This window comes from Panicum hallii, chromosome 8, assembly GCF_002211085.1.
Source record: "Panicum hallii strain FIL2 chromosome 8, PHallii_v3.1, whole genome shotgun sequence".
Lineage (NCBI taxonomy): Eukaryota > Viridiplantae > Streptophyta > Magnoliopsida > Poales > Poaceae > Panicum > Panicum hallii.
In genome coordinates, this window is record NC_038049.1 from 37,665,217 (window position 1) to 37,685,102 (window position 19,886).

Sequence of the window (19,886 nt, forward strand, 5' to 3'; positions counted from 1 at the left end):
TAAAAAAAGGTTCCTAACATGAGGAATAGGTGATAAGAGATTGGCTGGAAAAAGGTTGCACTAATTAGGCTGGACATTCATTGGGCATGTATGAGAGTAGTATAGCGAGAAAGTCATGATTAACCTGAATAATAAACATATATGGTGACCCTAACAAGTGGTAAAAAAAGGAGTGCTTTTAGGTTTACAGAACCCCTTGTTTCGAGATATAGTCCCAAAATAATGGTTGAACAAACAATACACCTAAAAGACCCTCAGAAAATCTCCTTGAATCGGGTACTTAATTTATGAATAAATTATTATTCGGGTAGTCCCGTCGCCTTTCTTCGTAGTCTTTGTTGAGTGGCGGAGCTCCCAGGGTCCTTCGAAGGGTTTGACATTCGAAGGTGGAATGCTTGCTCTTCAGATGCCATGGGCATCGCTTGTGGAGAGCCTCCTCGAATCGTTCCTTCGAGCTGAGGGTTTTCTTTCTTCGGGTTGGTTGTTCCCCGACTTCTGGCTTGCGTTTCCGAGTTGTACCCCGGTAGTCGAGGGGGATATGATAGTTGGTGGGGCTGTAGGCCTCCATCTCGTCACGCTCCTGCTGCCTGGTGATGATGATGTTGCGTGCGTCCCGGCCGACGTTGATGATAGTGCGAAGGTCGCTCATGGAGGAATCATAGAGGTTGCTTTGCCTTACTATTGTTGCTCGACTATGCGGTGCCTGCGTTCAGCGCGCTTTGCATTCCTGAGCTTGTGGCGTTCCTTCTAAGCGTCGTCTCCATCTTCTATCTTGATGGTGTTTGTAACATCGAAACTCATCATCATGTCCATGCTTTGGTTGACCGTATCAGAGGTGTAGTCGTTGTTGTCGGTGCAGTAGTCGTCTAATTGGACGTGCTCCAGGCCTTCACTGTCTTTGTCGACATGAATCATGAATACTTCTCGATCCGGCGCGAAGCATTTGGTACTCCGCGCAGACTGAGTTTTCTCTTCGTCGGATGCACCGAGAGGTCTGCCTTCTTGGAGCGGAAGTTCACCAGAGTCAATAATGGATCCTGGTGGGCTTGATTTGAGGAATTTGGAGGGTTTTGAGCCCTTCAATGCTCAAGCCTGCCCGGACGAGTTGGTCCTCTTACCAGACCCTGACAATTGCCTATTATAGGAGTTGCGTAAGTGGCCGAATCCGAGTAGTCGTTGGAAATGGTAGCCCCCCGACGTGCGTTGGCTTCCCCTTCTCTGAGTTGTAGTATTTGATCCAAGTCCTCTTCCAATGCGGAGAGGGTCCTGGGTAGAACAGCCTCATACCGACTTGAGTTCAGTCTAGGGGTTTTGAGTTTGTCGATGAAGTCATCGAAGTCGCAATCGAATGCCTTCGGCTCCCCAGGGTTGATGTGATGAAGGGTGGTTTCTGCAAGATCGATGCAGTTTATGATACCTTGGTCAACTCGATCGATGCTGGAGAAGATGTCGCTGGTGGCGACAGGAGGATGGTGAGGAGTCTCAAAGCGGTTCCGTGTCGAGGACGCCGGGTCAGGCTGATGGAGAGCGGCTTCAGCGAGCTTGATGCATTCAACAATGTCGTCGTCCACCTGATCTATCGTGGCGATTAGATTGTCAAGACTGATCAATGGGCGAGGATTTGCCTTGATATTTCATGCGTAGCTTCCAATTGGATCGAAAAGTTTGATCCCACCGAGATCATCGTCAAGGTTGTCGATGTCGTGGCTAGATTTTGGAGTAGATGCCTCCGGATTCTTGGGGTTGGCCAGATGGTTGTTGAAACCACCTGAGCCATTGGCGATGCGGATCCAAGAGCTGAAGGTGACCGTGGTGCCCTCATCGGGCACGATGCTGGTGAAGTTAAAAGATGCCATCAAATTCTCCGGTGGAGCCTCGATGAATACCCCTACTTGGCGCGCCAACTGTCGATGTTTGACCTTCAAGCCCACTGAGGGATCCCCCGAGGTGGTAGATTATAGGTGGGGTGTTGCTGAGATCAGAAACTCGAAAGTGCAAGGAACACGAAACTTTAGACAGGTTCAGACCACCGAGAGCGTAATACCCTATGTCCTGTGTGGTGGTTTGTATTGCCTTAGATGATGATTGATGGTTGATGTGTCTCTATTTGGAGGGGGTCACTGTCCACCTTTATATAGTCTTGGAGGACAAGGTTACATGAAAATACTAACCCGATACTAACTTAGAAATCATACCCGAGTACTACTCGGATAGTTTCCTTCTATTCCGACCAGCCCTACTCCTGTACGAGTAGTTACAACTAGTGTAGGATGTGAGCCATGTCCCATCTTTTATCCTAGAATATATATGTACGCCTTATACGCAGTCCCGTGACCCCGGGTCTGATACAATTGACAGTTGACACACACCCGTGCTTCTCTCAATAGCTCTGATTTAATTGCCACTGCTTGACTCATTAATTAATTAGGAGCTCCATTGGAAGATCTGTGAAAATGACACAGGATTCCCAACGATAATTGCATGATGTGAAGGTGCCTTCACTGATAGAGATAGCAGGTGCCAGCTGTTGCCCTTTTTGGCATACTTTGTATATATAGTCCTTTTGGTTGAATTGGAATTTCTGCATTTCCTGCTATGATAACTTCTGATGACATTCGCCATCACAGAATAATAATATATAGTTCACTTTAGGGAGGTATAGTAAATCTTATCGCCATTCGATGTCGTAAATACTACATGAAGTTATGATGGTAACTATTATCAGAAAATAACTCACATTTTGCACAATTTACTAGAAAATTAGACTTTTGGACCTATATATATATGGTCAAATTTTCGTTTCCGAACTTGCAAAATTTGCTAAGGGGCACTTATCATCTTGCTTCTTGGATCAGGTGGCTTCTTGCATATGCACACCACCCCATCTCTCGATAAATTATTTGAACAAAATATTATCGTTAATGCGATAATGTTTTTTCCTTCCTTCAAATATTTTCCTCATCAAAATACAATACACTGACCTTTAAAAATTGGGATCTTTCAGACAACTAACCGATGAATAAACTAATGGTTACCCCGCGACATCAGCATTCAAGGAGATAGGGAAAGGAACCCAAGAGCTACTCAGTTAGAACGTGGCTGATCACATGTTTCTCGTTAAGATGATCGGAGAAAGAGTTGAGTACAGCGACCAAACATTACAGTTGGACAAAGCTGAGCTACATACGGAGAGGGTCGAGGTCGTCTTTTCAATGACCTTCCGGCAAGAGCCAAGGAACACCACACATCATTGTTGTTTGGCCTCATCAGCATGCATTGAGACAAGGAGAGAGGAACCCAAGGGTTATACCTATATAGTTCGAACTCGCACTATATTCTTTTCTTGAGAACGTGCATGAGCACGTGTTTCATTAAGAGTTCGGACAGCTGGACCAACCGGCCGGAGCTACTACATATGCAGAGAGGTCGAGGTTGCCATTGCAACAGAACAGACCTTCGAAACAGCCAACAAGCACCGGCCACTACGTGTCCACGTGGGTGCCATGTCGTCGCCCCATGTTCTCCTCGTCTCCGCCCCTTTTCTGGGACACGTCAACCCGCTAGTTGCCCTCGGCCGGCGCCTAGCCGCCAAGGTCCTCCTGGTAAGCTTGACCACCCTCCCGCACGCGGGCCTCAAGCTCCGGCACCAGCACGGGGACAGCAGCGCGGCCACCGCCGACGTTGGTCGCGGCGTGCTCCAGTTCGAGCACCTGTGTGGCGGGGAGGTTTGGACCCCGGACGACCCACGCTACCGCGACCCCAACGACGTTGCGCGCCACCTCGACGACGTGGCCTCCGCCGCGCTCCGGGGGCTCATCCGCCGTCAGGCCGACGCTGGGTGGCCGGTCACGTTCGTGGTGGCCAACCTCTTTGCCCCGTGGGCGTTCCACGCCGCGGCGGCCGTGGGCGTCCCGGCCGCCATGCTGTGGATGCAGTCCTGCATGGTCCTGTCGCTGTACTACCACTACTTCCACTCACTCACGGCGTTCCCCGCCAAGGATGCCGGCCCGGCCGCGCAGGTGGACGTCCCGGGGTTGCCGGCGATGGCGGGCGGCGATCTCCCGGCCTTCCTCCACCTGCCCGAGGAGCACATCTGGCGCCAAATGCTAGTGTCGGAAATTCTCGGCCTCTGCGAGGCGGCGTTGTGGGTTCTTGTCAACACCTTCGACGAGCTTGAGCACTTCGCCATCGAGGCACTTCTCGCGCACATGCCAGTTCTACCCGTCGGTCCTCTCATCGAGATGGAGCACGACAGTGCCGGCGACGAATGCACGGCGTGGCTCGACGCGCGGCCTCCACGATCGGTGGTGTTCGTGGCGTTCGGGAGCATCGTGAGGCTTAGCCGGGATGAGATGGCGGAGATGGCAGCTGGGCTGGCGTCCACGGGGCGGCCATTCCTGTGGAGTCAATAAATGGTCAATCACAAACTCTACGGTATGCAGACCTTCTTTAGATGCGCCATACCACAATGGCAGTTGTCGGTACATACGGACAGGGGTACCTCCTGCTAGGGTGTCCAGACCCTTAGCGTCTCGCTGTCGCCTCATAGGAGGGCGCGATGGTGTCAGGCTCCGGCGTGGGCGCCAAGCGCATCGTGGTGGACGCGCGCCACCACATGCTTGACCGCCTATCCTCCATCATCGCCAAGGAACTGCTCAACGGCCTGAAAGCCATTGTAGCCCACTACGAGGAGATCGGCATCTCCGTCGGCTTAGCCCGCCAGGAAGTCATCTGACAGACTGTCTACCCTGGTGGACAGAGGGTTTTCCAAGCCCACACCCTTGTCCTCTGGGAGTCAGGGTGTGCGGTCCGAACCTGGCAGCTGGGACCGTGGTCTCCGGACCTCCCCCCTGAACTCATATAGGTCTGGCCACACGTGCCCATGAGGGCAAGGTACTTGGGGATGGCCTCCACAGGCCCGGACCCCCCAGGGGGTCCGGCGCTGCCACGTTTGGGAACCAGACCCCTATGGGCTGTCTCTTTGACCAGCCTCGGGGGCCCAGACCCCCCCTACTTCCTCAGGGAAGGGGTTCGGCGCCACCACGTGCCACGAAGGTAGCGACTTCTGGGTCGGCCCTGCCACGTGCCCGTGGCAGATGGCCCTCTGCGGGACGCCAGCCCAACAACCACATTAAATGCGGGTAGGTGGGCTGCGCGCACCCAAGTCAAAGCATGGTCTGCCCAACTGACACCACGGTAAGCCCATCTGTTACCGAGACGGCGCGTCACTGTGCTTTGCGTGCGGGCAGATGACGTGTAGTCCCATCACGGTGCCGCGCGTAAGTAATGATGGCCTGCTGCAGGTGAGCTGAGGCGTGCACTGTAACAGTGCGCGCGGGGGCGACGGCGCGGCAGGGTCAGCGCAGCTTCTACGCCTGTCAGAGGGTCCTGACCCAACAGTGGCAGCACGGCTTCCGCTGTTGGGTAATACTGACAGCGGTCACTGTGCAGACAAGGCTGTACACGGCCATATCCTGGCTGTAAGATACGCACATCAACTTCTCGATCGAGAGGACTACAGAGAGGAGCTGGAGATGAAGATCTCCATATCTCTCATAGAACAGGCTCCTGTTGGCCGGACCCACCTGTCGGGGCTCCGCACAGTGTAAGCACCTCCCTTGGACTATAAAAGGGAGCGTGCACCCCTTAGAATACAGGCCGACAAGTTTACAAGCTTACAAGATCCAGACTTCTACAATCAATACAACGCCAAAGTGGACGTAGGGTATTACGCTCCGGCGGCCCGAACCACTCTAAAATCCTTGTGTCTTTCCTGCGTTCATCCGCTCACCGATCAAGCACTCCTAAGTCTCCTCCAAACCCATCCTTAACTAGGATTAGGCGGGTGCATTCCACCACCCGGCTGGAAATTACCTCCAACATTTGGCGCGCCAGGTAGGGGGTCTAGGTTTGGTTTGCGCTTGGTTGAAGCTCAAGACTGCAATGGCGCAGGAAAACGGTCATCACGACCTCCTGTTGGGTGAGGAAGTGGCGTCCTCGACACCACACGCCTCACGCCGTCCCCCACCTAGGGGGACCGCGCGTGCTGCCCCGCAGCATCCTGCGGAGCGGGCTTCCGTGGCCCAATCGGTGCCTGCACCGAATGGGCCGCTCATGGCAGCCAGGGAGTTGCTTCGCAACCCCCTTGGTGAGATAGCCTCGCTCGATGCCCAGAGGCAATGGCGTGACGACGTCGACCGCCTCCTCAACCTGGCGCAGGCTTCCCTATGCTCAGCGCAGGGGGGGGGAGGGGTCTGTCTCCAGGCAACGCCGTCGTCAGGGCAGCACATCCGGTTCTGTGCACTCACCATCAGTGAGGAGTGCACGGACCGAGGACCTCTGGGCAGAGCTCAACCGCAGACGTGCGGGAGAGGACGCCCGTGTCTCCATCTAGCGGGCGCGTGGTCGCCGGCTCAGCATCGAGGGTCGTGACCTCGATGCCGAACTTGCTGCGGTGGCTCCGGCGCCGCAAGGACCTGTCCAGGCACCGGTGTCCGGGGTGCGCTGCGCAGCGCTCGCATACCACCTTTGCGCGGTCGCCTAGCCGTCCAAGTTTCGGCCGCACCTGCCGGAAAAGTATGACGGGTCCACCAACCCGTCAGAGTTCCTGCAGGTCCACATCACCACCATCACGGTGGCTGGAGGTAACGACACCGTCATGGCAATCTACTTTCATGTAGCCTTGACCGGGCCAGCCTGGACCTGGCTCATGAACCTTACCCCAGGGTCCATCCAATCCTGGGGTGAGCTCTGTGCACAGTTTACGGCAAATTTTGCCAGTGCGTACCAGCAGCATGGCGTGGAGGCCCACCTTCACGCCGTGAGGCAACAACCCGGAGAAACCATCCAGACCTTCATCTCCCGCTTCACCAAGGTACTGGAACTATTCCGCGTATCTCCGATGCGTCTATCATCATGGTCTTCCACCAGGGGGTCCGTGACAAGAAGATACTGGAGAAGCTGACGACTCATCAGGTGGAAACCATCACCACCTTGTTCGCTTTGGCGGACAAATGCGCCAGGGCTGCAGAAGGCCGTGCGTGGCACTCTGCAACCCGGCAGGTCCCGCTCAGACGAGTAGGCCCAGTGTCGCTGCCCCTGGTAGCAGCAAGAAAAAGAACAAGAAGAATGTGGCTTTGACAAGTCACGGATAGGGGGTCCGGCCGTTGCTGCTGCGAGACCGGGGGCCAGAACTCCTGAGGCAAGCGCCCACAGCAACAGCGCACCGACCCCGGGTCGTGCCCTGTTCATCCTGGGGCTCGCCACAGCGCCACCGAGTGCCGCGAGATCCAGAAGCTCGCAGAGCGCCTTAGCAAGAGGCGCGACCAAGCCTCCAGGAAAGGCTCCTCCCCTCCACGGCGGTCCGGCAAGGAGAAAGCCTCCGATGCCGACGTAGCTGCAACGGAGAGGGAGTTGGGGTATCAAACCCCCAACAAAGACCTCAAGGGTCTCTTCCACCAGTCCGACTCCGAGTTCGGTGGGGACGAGCGCCGCAAAAAGCTGTACGTCATGTACGGCGGCAGTTTGGAGCTTGTCTCCCGGCGAGACGTAAAGACCCTTCACCGAGAGGTCCTCTCGGTGAGGCCGGGGACGCCGAAGGCGGCGCCCCACCAGCGGTGGAAGAACACCACCATCTCCTTTGGGCCATCTGACTGCCCGGAGAACATGGCGGGCGCTGGTGTGCTGCCGCTTGTCACGGCACCCACCATCACCAACGTCCGCCTCCACCATGTGCTGATTGATGGAGGTGCAGGCCTCAGCGTCATCAGCTATGCAGCGTTCAAGCACCTGCAGATCCCGGAGTCCAAGCTGGCTCCGTTGCGCCCATTCTCCGGAGTGGGCCCGAATCCCGTGTACCCGGTAGGGACCATCACCCTGCCGGTTACTTTCTGGCCGGAGGATAACTTCCGCACTGAGAACGTGCAGTTCGAAGTTGCGGAAGTTAACCTCCCCTTCAACGCCATCATCGGCAGACCGGCCCTGTACCAGCCCGGTGCCCACTACGGGTACCTGGTCCTGAAGATGCCCTCTCCGGTAGGCGTCCTCACCGTCCAGAGTGACCGGGCAGCTGCCGTCGTGGCGGTTGAAAAACTCCACACGCTGGCAAGAGGACTTGCCCCCGCAGCTGGCGCCCAGGGGTCCGACCCCTCAGCCTCGCGTGCCAAGGCTCTGGCCAAGGCACCCAGGGTCCGTCCGTCTGATACGGACGATGTACCCGTGAAGACCGTCCAGGTCGGAGCGGAGGCCTCCGAGACCACCCGCATCGGTGGGAGTCTGGGAGAGAAATAGGAAAGCGCGCTCATCGCCTTCCTCTGGGCAAATAGCGACGTGTTCGCCTGGGAACCGTCACAGATGCCCGGGATCCCTAGGGAGGTGATTGAGCACCATCTGAAGATCCACCCTGATGCCAGGCCAGTCCGGCAGAAGCCACGGAAGCAGTCCATCGAGCAGCAAAACTTCATCCGTGAAGAGGTCCGCAAGCCGCTGCAAGCCGGCTTCATCGAGGAGGTCTACCACCCAGTGTGGTTGGCCAATCCAGTCGTGGTCCCGAAGGCTAACGGGAAGCTTTGGATGTGCATCGACTACACCAATCTCAATAAGGCATATCCAAAAGACCCTTATCCACTTCCGCGAATAGATCAGATTGTAGACTCCACCTCTGGGTGTGATTTGCTGTCCTTCATAGATTCCTATTCTGGTTTTCACCAAATCAAAATGGCTAGGGATGATAGGAAGCATACTGCTTTTGTAACAGTGGATGGTCTTTATTGTTATATAGTAATGCCTTATGGATTACTTAATGCTCTACCAACCTTTGCTCGAGCAATGAACATCACTTTAGGTGATTTGGTTAGAGATATAGTTTAGGTGTATGTTGATGACATCGTTGTCAAGACTAGAGAATCAAATTCCCTCCTAGAAAATCTAGCTCAAGTCTTCGATAAGCTACGCACAACCTCGACCAAGCTTAACCCATAGAAATGCGTCTTTGGCGTGTCGGCGGGAAAGCTCCTTGGTTTCCTGGTCTCCCACCGGTGGATCAAAGCCAACCCGGATAAGGTCCGGGCAATCGAGACAATGAGACCCCCTGCACCGCCTCAAGGATGTGCAGAGGTTGACGGGGTCCCTTGCAGCCCTCAGCCGCTTCATTTCGAGGCTGGCGGAGAGGGCACTTCCCTTCTTCAAGCTAATGAGGGGGTCCGATCCATTCACATGGACTGAAGAGGCAGAATGAGCCTTCCAGGAGATGAAGCAGTACCTCACCTCCTTGCTGGTCCTGGTCGCACCGGGCCCAGGTGAGACGCTGTTTCTTTACCTTGCAGCAACGGCCGAAGTGATCAGCATGATGCTGGTCACTGAGAAGTCCGAGCATCTCCCGCAGGGGGCCCCTGTGGACCCTCCTGCAGGGGAAGGAGGTCGGGCCTCCACCAGTCTAACAACTGGCCCTGCTTCGGAGGGTCCGGCCGGGTTCCGATCCGGGGGAGCACCTGGCGACTCGGGGTCCGGCGAGTCCCCAGCTCAAACAGAAGGATCCAGTCTGGCTGGCAGGGTCAGGACCGTCTAGAAGCCAGTCTACTACGTCAGTGAGGTCCTTCATGAGGCAAAGGCCAGGTATCCTGAGACGCATAAGCTCCTTTATGCTATACTCGTTGCATCCAGGAAACTCCGTCACTATTTCCAGGCCCACAAGATTATGGTGGTGACCTCCTACACATTGAGGGCCATCCTCCACAATTCCAACACCACTGGCAACATCGCCAAGTGGGCAGCTGAGCTCGCTGGATTTCAACTCGACTTCCAGCCACGCCATGCCATCAAGAGCCAGGTCCTTGCTGACTTCGTCGCAGAGTGGACGCCAGCACCATGCAGCCTAGGGGGTCCGGGCCATGGGTCGGACCCCCCACGTCTGGAAACCAGGGCTCCGGTGTTCACCGAACCCCACTAGATGCTATTCTTCGACGGGTCCATGCGTAACAAGAAGGCAGGGGCCGGCGTGGTCCTTATCGACCCACATGGCGACCAAGTGAAGTACATGGTGCACCTCGACTTTGAGGCCACCAACAACATGACGGAGTATGAGGCCTTAATCTTTGGACTCACAGCGGCTCTGTCCCTGGGGTCTGGGAACTCCTGGTCAAAGGAGACTCCCAACTCGTCATCGGGCAGGTCCGGAGGGAGTGTTGCTGCAACAACCCCCAGCTCGCAGCCTACCTCATCCGTGTGAGGAAGCTGGAGAAGGACTTCGATGTGCTGGAACTGCAACATGTTCCACGCGAAGGCAACTCAGCGGCTGATGCCCTCTCCGCGAGCGCATCGACTCAGGCACCCGTGCCAGAGGGCGTTTTCCAAAGGCGTCTGCTGAAGCCTTCCGCCCAGCCTGCCAATCTGGGCGAAGGGGGTCGGACTAGCACCTCAAAGTTAGCGGTCCCGGCGGTGCTCCATCCGTGGTGCCCGCCAAGGGTCATGTGCTCCCTCGAGGGTCCCGAAGACCTCAGGGAGCCGCGTCCAATTTCTCAGGAAGGTCCCGATGCATGGATCTCTAAGGTTCGGGACTACCTGAAAGATAATTTCCTTCCTAAAGACCAAGTATCTGCTGAGCACATAGTCCGGATGGCTAAGCGGTACACGGTGGTAGAAGGGTATCTCTACCGCCGTGGTGCCAACGGCATCCTCATGCGGTGCATCACCTAGGAAGAGGGCCGCGACTTGCTCGCGGAGATCCACGAAGGCGAGTGCGGAAGTCATTCTTCATCCCGTACGCTGGTCGGTAAAGCCTTCCGGAATGGCTTTTACTGGCCGACAGCGCTCCAGGATGCAGCTGAGTTGGTAAGGTCCTGCAAAGCGTGCCAGTTCCATGCAAAGCAGATACACACTCCAGCTCAGGCACTGCAGATGATTCCTCCCTCTTGGCCCTTCGCTGTATGGGGGTTGGATATCTTGGGACCTTTCCCAAGGGCCGTCGGCGGGTACCGATACCTCTATGTCGCCATTGACAAATTCACCAAGTGGCTGGAAGCAACCCCAGTGGTCAACATCACCAAGGCGTCAGCAACTGCCTTCCTCAGGTCAATTGTGTGCCGATTCGGGGTCCCGAACCGGGTCATCACCGACAATGGGACTCAGTTCACGAGCCAATACTTTCAAGAGTACTGCGAGGACATTGGCATCCAGCTCTGTTTCACCTCAGTGGCGCATCCCAGGAGCAATGGCCAAGTCGAGCGGGCTAATTCTGAGATCCTTAGAGGGCTCAAGATCCGGACTTACTGCGATCTTGAGAAGCATGGCGCAAAATTTACTCAGGACTAAAGTGTAAAAGTGCAAGTCATCATGACATGTCTATCCAATCATTATGACGAGTCTATCCCGTCATCATGACGTGTCATAAATGCTTGCATTTAAGTCCTGAATTTTATAAAATTACATTTTTAGGACAAAAGCAATACAAATCTGACTTTTGTTCAAAGATTCACATGTAAAGATACAAATTTTGAGTTTTTGAACTTGAGCCCTAAAGCAATGTCGTAGAGTTTGAAAAACTCTCCAACTTTCGTTTTGGGCATTTCTTCATTAGGGTTTTAAATCAACGGGAAATTTTGTTTTACAAATAGGCCCTTGCAATTTTCTGTATTTATGCATAAGTCCTTGGGAGAGTTTCAATTCTCTTTCTCCTCTGTTCCTCTTATCCCGGGCGCCTTCTTTCTTTTCCATCGCTGGCATCTTCTTTTCTCTAGCATCCACTCCTTATCCCCACCGGCCCCTTCCTCTCTCTCCCTGCTTTTTCCCCTCCCTCTCTCTTCCCTCCACTGGTACAGGGTCTTTAGGCCGGCACGGAGTAGGCGGTGGCCCAAGCGGTGGTGGAGTGGCGGCGCGCGCGCGCGGGAGTCAGAGCGCAGGCGCGCAGGCAGCGCGAGTGGCGCGCGGGCGCACGCGCGGGCAGGCAGGCGCCGGGCGGAGCGGGTCCGGGCGAGCGCGCGCGGAGGCTGGCGGGCGCTCGGGGCCGGGCGGTGCGGGCCGGTGCGGCGGCTCGGTTGGCGCGTGGGCGGTGAGCGGCCCCAGGCCAGGTGGGGCGCGCGTGTGTGCGGCTCGGCCAGCGGCCGGGCGAGTGCAGCGCGTGACGAGCAGCGGGTCAAGGCGATGTGGCGGCGCAGGCGGAGGCTGGACAGGGAGCGCGGGCCGCGGCTGACGCAGGGCCCAGGCGGTGGCACTGCTCTGGTGGGGTGCGCGGCAGCAGGAGCCGGCGGCTGGCGCAGCGCAGAGACGCGGAGTGCGCGGGCGGCACGCTGCCACAGGGACTGCTTCAGATGTGGGCGGCAGTTGCTGTGCGTGCAGACAGGCGTGCGGCCCAGAGCAAGCACGGGCGGTCGGGCGAGCTAACGCAGGCAGGATGGCTCGCGAACGCGGAGGGCGTTGGAGACGCGGTTGGCGGCACGCGCGTGAGTGGCTCGGCCGGAGCAGGAGCAGCATGCGCACGGCCGGAGGTGCGCGCGAGCAGGAACGCGTAGGCGCGGGTGTGGATGCTGCTCGCGCGGGAGGCGTGACGCTGACGCGTAAGCGGTATGCGGGCTCCAAGCGGCAGCTGGGCATAGTGCAGGGCGGCACGCAGTGCGCTGGAGCGCGGGGACTGGATTTGGGCAGGCGAGCGGTGCGGCATCAGGCGTTGGAGCGACGGATCGACGCGCGTGGAGGCGTGGCAGCGCGCAGCGTTGTTAGCGCGGAGATGCGCGGATGGAGCTGAAGCGTGGCGGCTCGGGACAGACCCGCACGGAGGGCGACGAGGTCGCGCACGGCAGTACCTAGGCGAGGATGGCCGCGGAGGGACCTGCGACGAGGCCAGGCCGAGGCGAGTGCGGGCTCGACAACAGGAGGAAGAAGAATAATCATACAGGGCGACGACGTGCAGAGCGATGATGTGTGGAGAGGACGGCGGAGTTGCAAGACCCGGAGGTCCGAGCGGAATTGAACTGGCGCGTTCGCGAGTACGAGCGGAAGTGTTTGTCAGTGGCCGACTCGACTCGATTCAGCAAGCGCGTACGTGTACAAGATAACAGGCCATCTTCCACCCACGGCAACCCTCCCCGACAAACTTCTTCGTCACCCACAGAATCTCGTCACCGCCAAGTACTTCTCGTCGCCAATCCTATTTACCGCGGGAATTCACTTTCCGCGTGTTCTCCTTCATAACCAAGGCTACCGCAAGGTTCGCCCTAATCCACTGAAACTTCTTAATGCCGGCGATTCCTTTGCCGGAATATCGTCGTTAATTTCCTGTTCTCTGTTGTCCCCGATCAGGGACTTAATTGCTTCGTTTTAGAAAGTTCTAGGGTGTTTTCTGTAAGGTTTCCAGAGTTTTCTTTATTTCAAATCGATGAACTTCTACATTTCATAGATTTTCGTAGGAAGTTCATAAAAATGTAAAATCAGTTTTGTTTGAAACCCTAAGTCAAAACCTACAAGTTTATGTTATGATCTTGATTGAAAATCTTAATTTGTGGTCTAGGTTAAATATTAGGGAATGAGTGCTTTATTATACCTTGTGTGGTATGCATGTGTTGTAGCTGAATATAGATCATAGGACATATGTCTCAAGTGCAGATGTATGATATCTAGTTAATCTTTTCATACGAGTGCTCATATGCCTGTCCTCAAGACTTTGTCCTCGTCTTGATTGTCGTTTCCTTAAGGTTCTCTTCGTATAGAGATCTTTGTTAATCCGTGTGTATCTGTTACTTAGCCAATACCTCTCTGCAGCTATGCTTTAGCTTCAACTATCTAATCAGCCGCTAAGCATTTATTTCCTTTGAGTTTAGAATACTTCTGTGTAACAGTTATCAGCCGATACATTTCTTTTAATATGTTTCTACCATCGGTTGGTTAGCTGATACGATTGTTACTTTTCTAGTATCGGCTACCGCCGATACCACTCCTTTGTTCTGTCCTACATCGGCTGCACATAGTCGATGCATCGAAGATGCACACACAATCTTAGGGTTCTTGTTATCGGCTGATCCAAGCCGATTCTAGTCGTTTTCCGTATCGGTCAAATATGGCCGATCAATTCTTAGTTTTCCCATCCTTATCCACACACTTCTATCAGCCGATTTATCGACTGAGAGATCGGCTATATATCTACCGGTCACATATCCTCAACCACACTCCAATCAGCTGTACGTCACTCGATAGTTGTGCTGACATAATCGAGTCGATACAACCACACCTAGTTACCTAGAATAACACTTAAGAACATTTTAGTTAAGACAACTGCTTTAGAAATTGTCCCTCTGCTGAAGTAATCGATGTTCTCATCGATCATCTAGAAACCCGATGCACTCATCAATCGGCTAAACCTCTGTTATTTCCAATCGGCTCTGTTGTAATCTTCAACGAGTAGCCGATTCTAATTAGTTATCCCTCTAAAGCTCTATCTAAGTTTAGTTTTAGATCTTTTTGGGGGTAATGTGAATTGTGTGTTATATGAGTGTTGAATTGTAATTGTATTGAGATGTAAGGTAGTTTTATGTGCACCCTTTGAATGTAATGTCGCATTCATGTAGATACGACTACTTCAGCAACGGTACCTACGAGATCTCCCAGAAGTCTACGGAGGATGTTCCTGAAGACCAAGTGAACATCACCAAGGGATTAACTGAAGCCCCGAACCAAAGTTCGGAAGATATTAACATTTCTGACTTCGGCCCCACCAGTAAAGGCAAGCCCCGGACATAACCCACTATTTTAATTACACTGCAATCTATATCTATTTACGTATTCTATGCATTAAGTTCTTAAGTATTGCTTGAAACCCTAGTTGCATTCTCCTAGGAACCAATGTGATGGATACTAGCACTTGAGTCCGACTAGCTGCTATGCTAATAGGGCCGGTAGAAGTCGGATGATTTCCTGTCACTCGCGCGATATAGGATTTGTAATGTTTACATTCCTGTTATCACTATAAGGATGACGGACGGGAGTTTTGTGAGGTATCATGGTTGAGGTGATACCCCGTCTGTATTGTTGAATCTGTTAAGGTCGCAGCGTGTGGAAGTGCGGGTTAAGTGTTTGAAAGTACTAAACACATGCCGCGAAATATGGTAAGCGGTAAGCCTAGTAGCCAATCGGCCCGAGGAGTGGACATACCTCCCACCACTCGTATTTTGCTTCTTCTGGTTACTTGATTCGACGTGTAGGAATACGTGTTGCAAGGGCAACCAGGAGTACGGGATTTGTAGTCGCGCTACAGACGTACATCCTGCACTTTGGAAGTGCGTATGGTCCTACAGTCGCTTGTGGTGGCTCTGATCCACGAGTCGGAATGAAAGGTAAACGGTTGCTTCGGAACGACCCTGTGGTGTTCCAAGCGTGTGAGTTAGGTTTACCTTGCAAGGTTGAATCTCGATTCAGGAATCGTCCGCCTCTCACGATGAATGAGACTGCTTATCCCCTTTTCCACATTGAGTAATAAGAGCAATCATATGATTATCAAAGATGATATTTGACCAAAGATTCTACCATGATTGAATAGCTATAGGTGCTCATCTAGAATGAATAATCACTTAGAATCTGAAAACTAAAAGTTGAAATTAAGGATCCACTCTTAGTTGCTTTTCAGCTGAAACTAAACCCAGAACCATTATAAGCCTTCATAAGTCTAGTTATGGGCTAAAGTATACCCAATCCCGGGTAAGCCTTGCTGAGTATTAGTATACTCAGCCTTGCTAGTTTTATGTTTTTCAGGTATAGTCCTTGAAGACCCTACTCTTTCCTTGCCTTGGCCCTGTGCTCTTCCAGAAGGTTGGTCCGTGGAATGGGATCCGTCCCCGACCAACATTGGTGATACCGAGTGATGTCGTGCCTGGGCTTAGCATGACATCCGTCTTGTCGACGTGCTGTAGATCATCGCGTATGTTTTCCGCTGCTAAAAATCATAGCTTAAACAGTTTGTGTTGTTTTCTCTAAGTTTGAAACTTTGTACTAGTTTTATAAACTCTTGTAATGTAATTCCCTGTTATGTAAATTGTGATGATAATTGTATCTCTATATCTCTGGATCGTGATGCACCTCCGTAAGTTCTACCCTGAGGACCAAGTTGAGAGGAAATTTTTCCTTTGTAATTGGTAGCATCACTGTGCAAACTAGGGCGGTGGAGGTCCGCCGTCATAAACCCGGCCCCTGGCGTACATCGCACAATTCTTCTGTACCAATTCATTAAGGAAAGATTTGTTCTCAGTGTGTCCTTAAGGTTTATGCGATTCTATTTTTTCTTTGCTTCTCTCTACGCTAACCCCCCACGTGATCTTTCACGTCTGTGACGTGCCCGAGGCCTTTCTTGAGTTACTATGCTGCGTCTCTGCCCCAGGACCTCTGGTTCGCAGGAGGAAAGGAACCGGTCATCTGGGAACTGGCTTCAGGGAGACGTGCTCGTTTTTTGTTGGGGTCCAGGGTTGTGTAGCCGCTTAGCCTGGTTCCGTACCCTAAGCCTACATGCCTTGCCCCCCTAGGGCGAGTACCGCTGTACCTCAAACCATGGACCCGGGGCCGGGACCCCTTTAATCCCCGAACCTAGGCCCTGGCGCTTTGACTCGCTAAGCAACTCAGAAGGTCCTCGCTGGTAAGTCCGGGACCTCGTGGGGACATCTACTAATCATCGATCCTAAGTCGTATGCAGGACCTCGGTTCTGTGGCAGCTAGTCCCGACTTATCGCGACTACCTCCCAAGGGGCCAGGGGACCTCAGTACGCTTGAGAATACATTGCAGGATCGGCAATTGGAAAAATAGCTAAGTTTTTTCACTTTTTCCACAACAAATAGATGCAAGAAACACTTAGATGCATTACTAATAATGTACGCAAAGTTATATTACATCACAAAGTTATATTACAAAAACAATAACAAAGATACTAGTCCTATTGTTCTGGTGGTCCGGAGGCGTCCCCACTCCCTGCAGGTCCGGGGCGGCGTCGGATGAGGGACACCACCATGTCTACCGCCTCCTGTACTCCTTCCTGTGCGGCGGCCGCCGTCGCCCGGATGGGGCCGACCAGGACAGGAGTCAGCTGGAAGGCAGGGTCGTGGCTCCGGAAGCAGGTAAGGATGTACTCTGCCATCCCCCGAGCAACTGCTCGCCCTTCTGTCTCCAGGAGGTCGTGCATGGTAGACTCCAGGTCTCGCAGTCACTCGGCGGTGGAGTCCAGCACCTGGAGGGCGGCGCCAAGTGAAGATGGGGCCGCCGCCACCCAGATGGGGCTTGCTCCGAGAGCATCCAGGGAGGGGTTCACCTCACCGGCCCATCTTATGATCCGGCCGACGCTGGCGCTCTGCTCCGCCAAGAACTCCTCCACCTTGGTCTCCCTCTCCTGGAGGGCCGCCTCGCGCTACCGGAGCCTTCAGGTCCCGGCCGCCAGTTCCTCCTCCACAGCCGCCTCACGTTCCTGGAGCTCCTGGAGCCGAGTCGCCTCCTCTTCATCGTGGGCGGCGAGCCTTTTTCTCTCTCCGCCGCGGCTGCCTCCGATTCCGCAAGGGCAGCTTCCTGCTCCTTGGTCACCTCCACCACCACCTTAGCCTGGTTGGCCAGCTCTAGGGCGATCTTCTCCCTGTCCGCCGCCGCCTTCACCCTCATCTCCTCCACGAGCTCCCGCTTGGTGGCATGCTTCTCCCGCCGTGCGGCCGCTCTCTCCCGTTGGGCAGCTGCCGCCTCTCGGACGAGAGCCTCCTGCACCTGCTCCTGCAGGAGTTCGCGCCCAAGAGCGAGCTTGGCGCGCTCCCCGGCGTAGCGGGCGGAGACGGTCTTGATGCGGTCCCCCAGGCGGTGCTCCCAGTCAGAGAGCCGAAGGCGTTCCACCTCCAGCCCTCCCACTCCCGGCGGATGCCTGCCGCCAGCTCTTCCTGTGCTTGTTGGCTCTTGAACAAAAGGCGGGGGAGTGGGATCTCCGCTGGGCTCGGGAGAAGGCACCTCCCCAGCACCACCTCCGGCTCCTCCTCCTGCGCGGATGGAGTGGTGGTGCTGGCAACCTCCGCGTCCTCCGGCGCCGCCGCCTCCGGCACCTATGTAGCCTCCGACGCTGCCACCTCTGCCGCTGCTGCTGGCTCGGCTGGAGGGGGCTCCGCCATGGCGTCCGGCACTGCTGCTGCTGCTGGCGTCCCGATTGGGGGGCGGCTTCGGGCCTTGGGGGTGTGGCAGCATCCAGCTCCGGACCTCTGGGTCCGGCAGCTACAGGTGCTGGCATGGGCGGAGCCCCTGCTGGAGGTGTCGCCAACCTCCCAGGAGAGAAAGATGAAGGTACTGGCTGGGGGGCGGTCCCCCTAGCTGGAACGGCTACGGCGAACATGCTCGATGCGTCCGAAGGCTGGGGCCTGTCATATCACCAACATGGTTAGGGCCCCAAAAGGTAAATGAAAGAATGAAAAGCTCTAAGAAGACTACTTACACGAAGTCAAACCACTCCCAACCGCCCCGGGCGATTGGGGAGACCTTTTCTCCTGCCGAGGACCCCCCGGACCTTTGGTGGTGGTCCCTGGCCGCTGGCGCTTCTGGTGGTGAGGGCGGGGTTTGTGGCCTCGGCTCTGTCGGTGGTGGTGGCGTCACTAGGTGCCGCGTCGTCGGTGGCGGTGGAGGAATCTGCTGCTCCGGAGAAGGCCGTCGCGCCACCCCCGGCCTCCCCTCCGGCTGCTGGCGTTGCGGCGGAGGTGGTGGAGCTCCGCTCTGCCTCTCCGCCTCTGCCGTCTTCTGACGCTTGGGGGCCGGCTCCCCCACGAAGGAGCCGTCACCATGCTGGAGCCTCCAGGACTTGCTCCCCTCTGCTTGGCTGCTCCGCGCAGGGGATGCCCCCTGGGCCCCGTCGTCCCTCTGGGTTGGGGTGGCACCCGCATTGTCCTTGTGACGGTGCTCCGGCACCGGCAGCTTGTCCTTTCCTTTCCCGGCGGGGGCCGGACCTTCAGGACTTGGCCCCCCGGGACCTTGTCTGGCGCGCTGCTGGCGGTCGGGTGAGGCGCCGGGGATGTGGATCCAGCAATTGGGGTCGCCTCTTAGCTGCTGGGCCGCCAGGCCGCCCTCGTCGAGGGTCGGCATCGATGCTAGGGCTGACGCCCGCAACGCCTGGTCCTCGCACAGGGCCTTCACCCCGCTCGGGAGGACCAGGGACTCTAGGCTGAACGCGTCGCCGGTCATTCCCCAGATCGCGACCTCCAGCTCCGTCCTGGTGAAGTCGGTGCCAGGCCCGCGCGCGATCCTGCAACAGTCATTTGACCCTGTGTACATGTGGGCCATCCTAGTCCGCTGCTGCAGGGGAGCGATTCGCCGCTTCAGGAAATCACCTAGCACCATCAGGGACGTCAGGCCGCTCCTGGAGAGATTCTTGACCCGATCAAGCACCGGGCGAGCTCCTCCGGCATCGACGGCTTGGCCTTCCAGGTGCTCCGGTCGCTCTGAGGCCGCTCTGTCGGCAACTCCAGGCGGTCGTGGGGATCGGCCTCGGCGATGACCCAGCCTTCACGCCAGTCCTCCCACTTGGAGCTGGAGAAGGCGCTGATGTAGGAGTTCGCCATCCCGGGTCGAAGCTGGAAGTAGTAAGCGCCGACCTCGCGCTTGCTCCTTCGTGTCCCGACCAAGGCGTAAAAATGCCTGAAGATGGTGGTGCAGGGGCGGACCCCCACGAATATCTCCATGAAGTGGGCGAAGACCGCCACGAGGAGGACGGAGTGGGGGGTGAGGTGATGTAGTTGAAGGCCGAACTCCTCCAAGAGCAGGAGGAAGAAGGAGGAGATCGGAGGCACCAACCTGCACATGGCGTACGAGTTGAAGAGGACAAACTCCCCCGCGGCAAGGTCGCGGAGGGGGATTTTGCCGGCCCTAATCTTCCCGGCATGCTCCGGCGTGGTCCATCCCAGAAGGC

General features: G+C 55.6%; 2 protein-coding genes across 2 annotated transcripts; one reads left to right on the forward strand and one right to left on the reverse strand.

The window, feature by feature from the left end:
• The first annotated feature begins 3,503 nt into the window (after nt 1–3,503).
• On the forward strand, nt 3,504–4,412 carry LOC112903770 (gallate 1-beta-glucosyltransferase-like). Its single transcript, XM_025972978.1, has one exon. The coding sequence runs from the start codon at nt 3,504–3,506 to the stop codon at nt 4,410–4,412; it is 909 nt and encodes a 302-aa protein (XP_025828763.1).
• Nucleotides 4,413–18,418: 14,006 nt separating this feature from the next.
• LOC112903771 (basic salivary proline-rich protein 2-like) lies at nt 18,419–19,063 on the reverse strand. Its single transcript, XM_025972979.1, has one exon. It carries the CDS (start codon nt 19,061–19,063, stop codon nt 18,419–18,421), a length of 645 nt encoding a protein of 214 aa, XP_025828764.1.
• Between the last annotated feature and the right edge of the window lie 823 nt (nt 19,064–19,886).

Coding starts and splice junctions, on each gene's coding strand:
- LOC112903771 (XM_025972979.1), bottom strand. CDS start 19,063: ATGCCGACCCTCGACGAGGGCGGCCTGGCGGCCCAGCAGCTAAGAGGC.
- LOC112903770 (XM_025972978.1), top strand. CDS start 3,504: ATGTCGTCGCCCCATGTTCTCCTCGTCTCCGCCCCTTTTCTGGGACAC.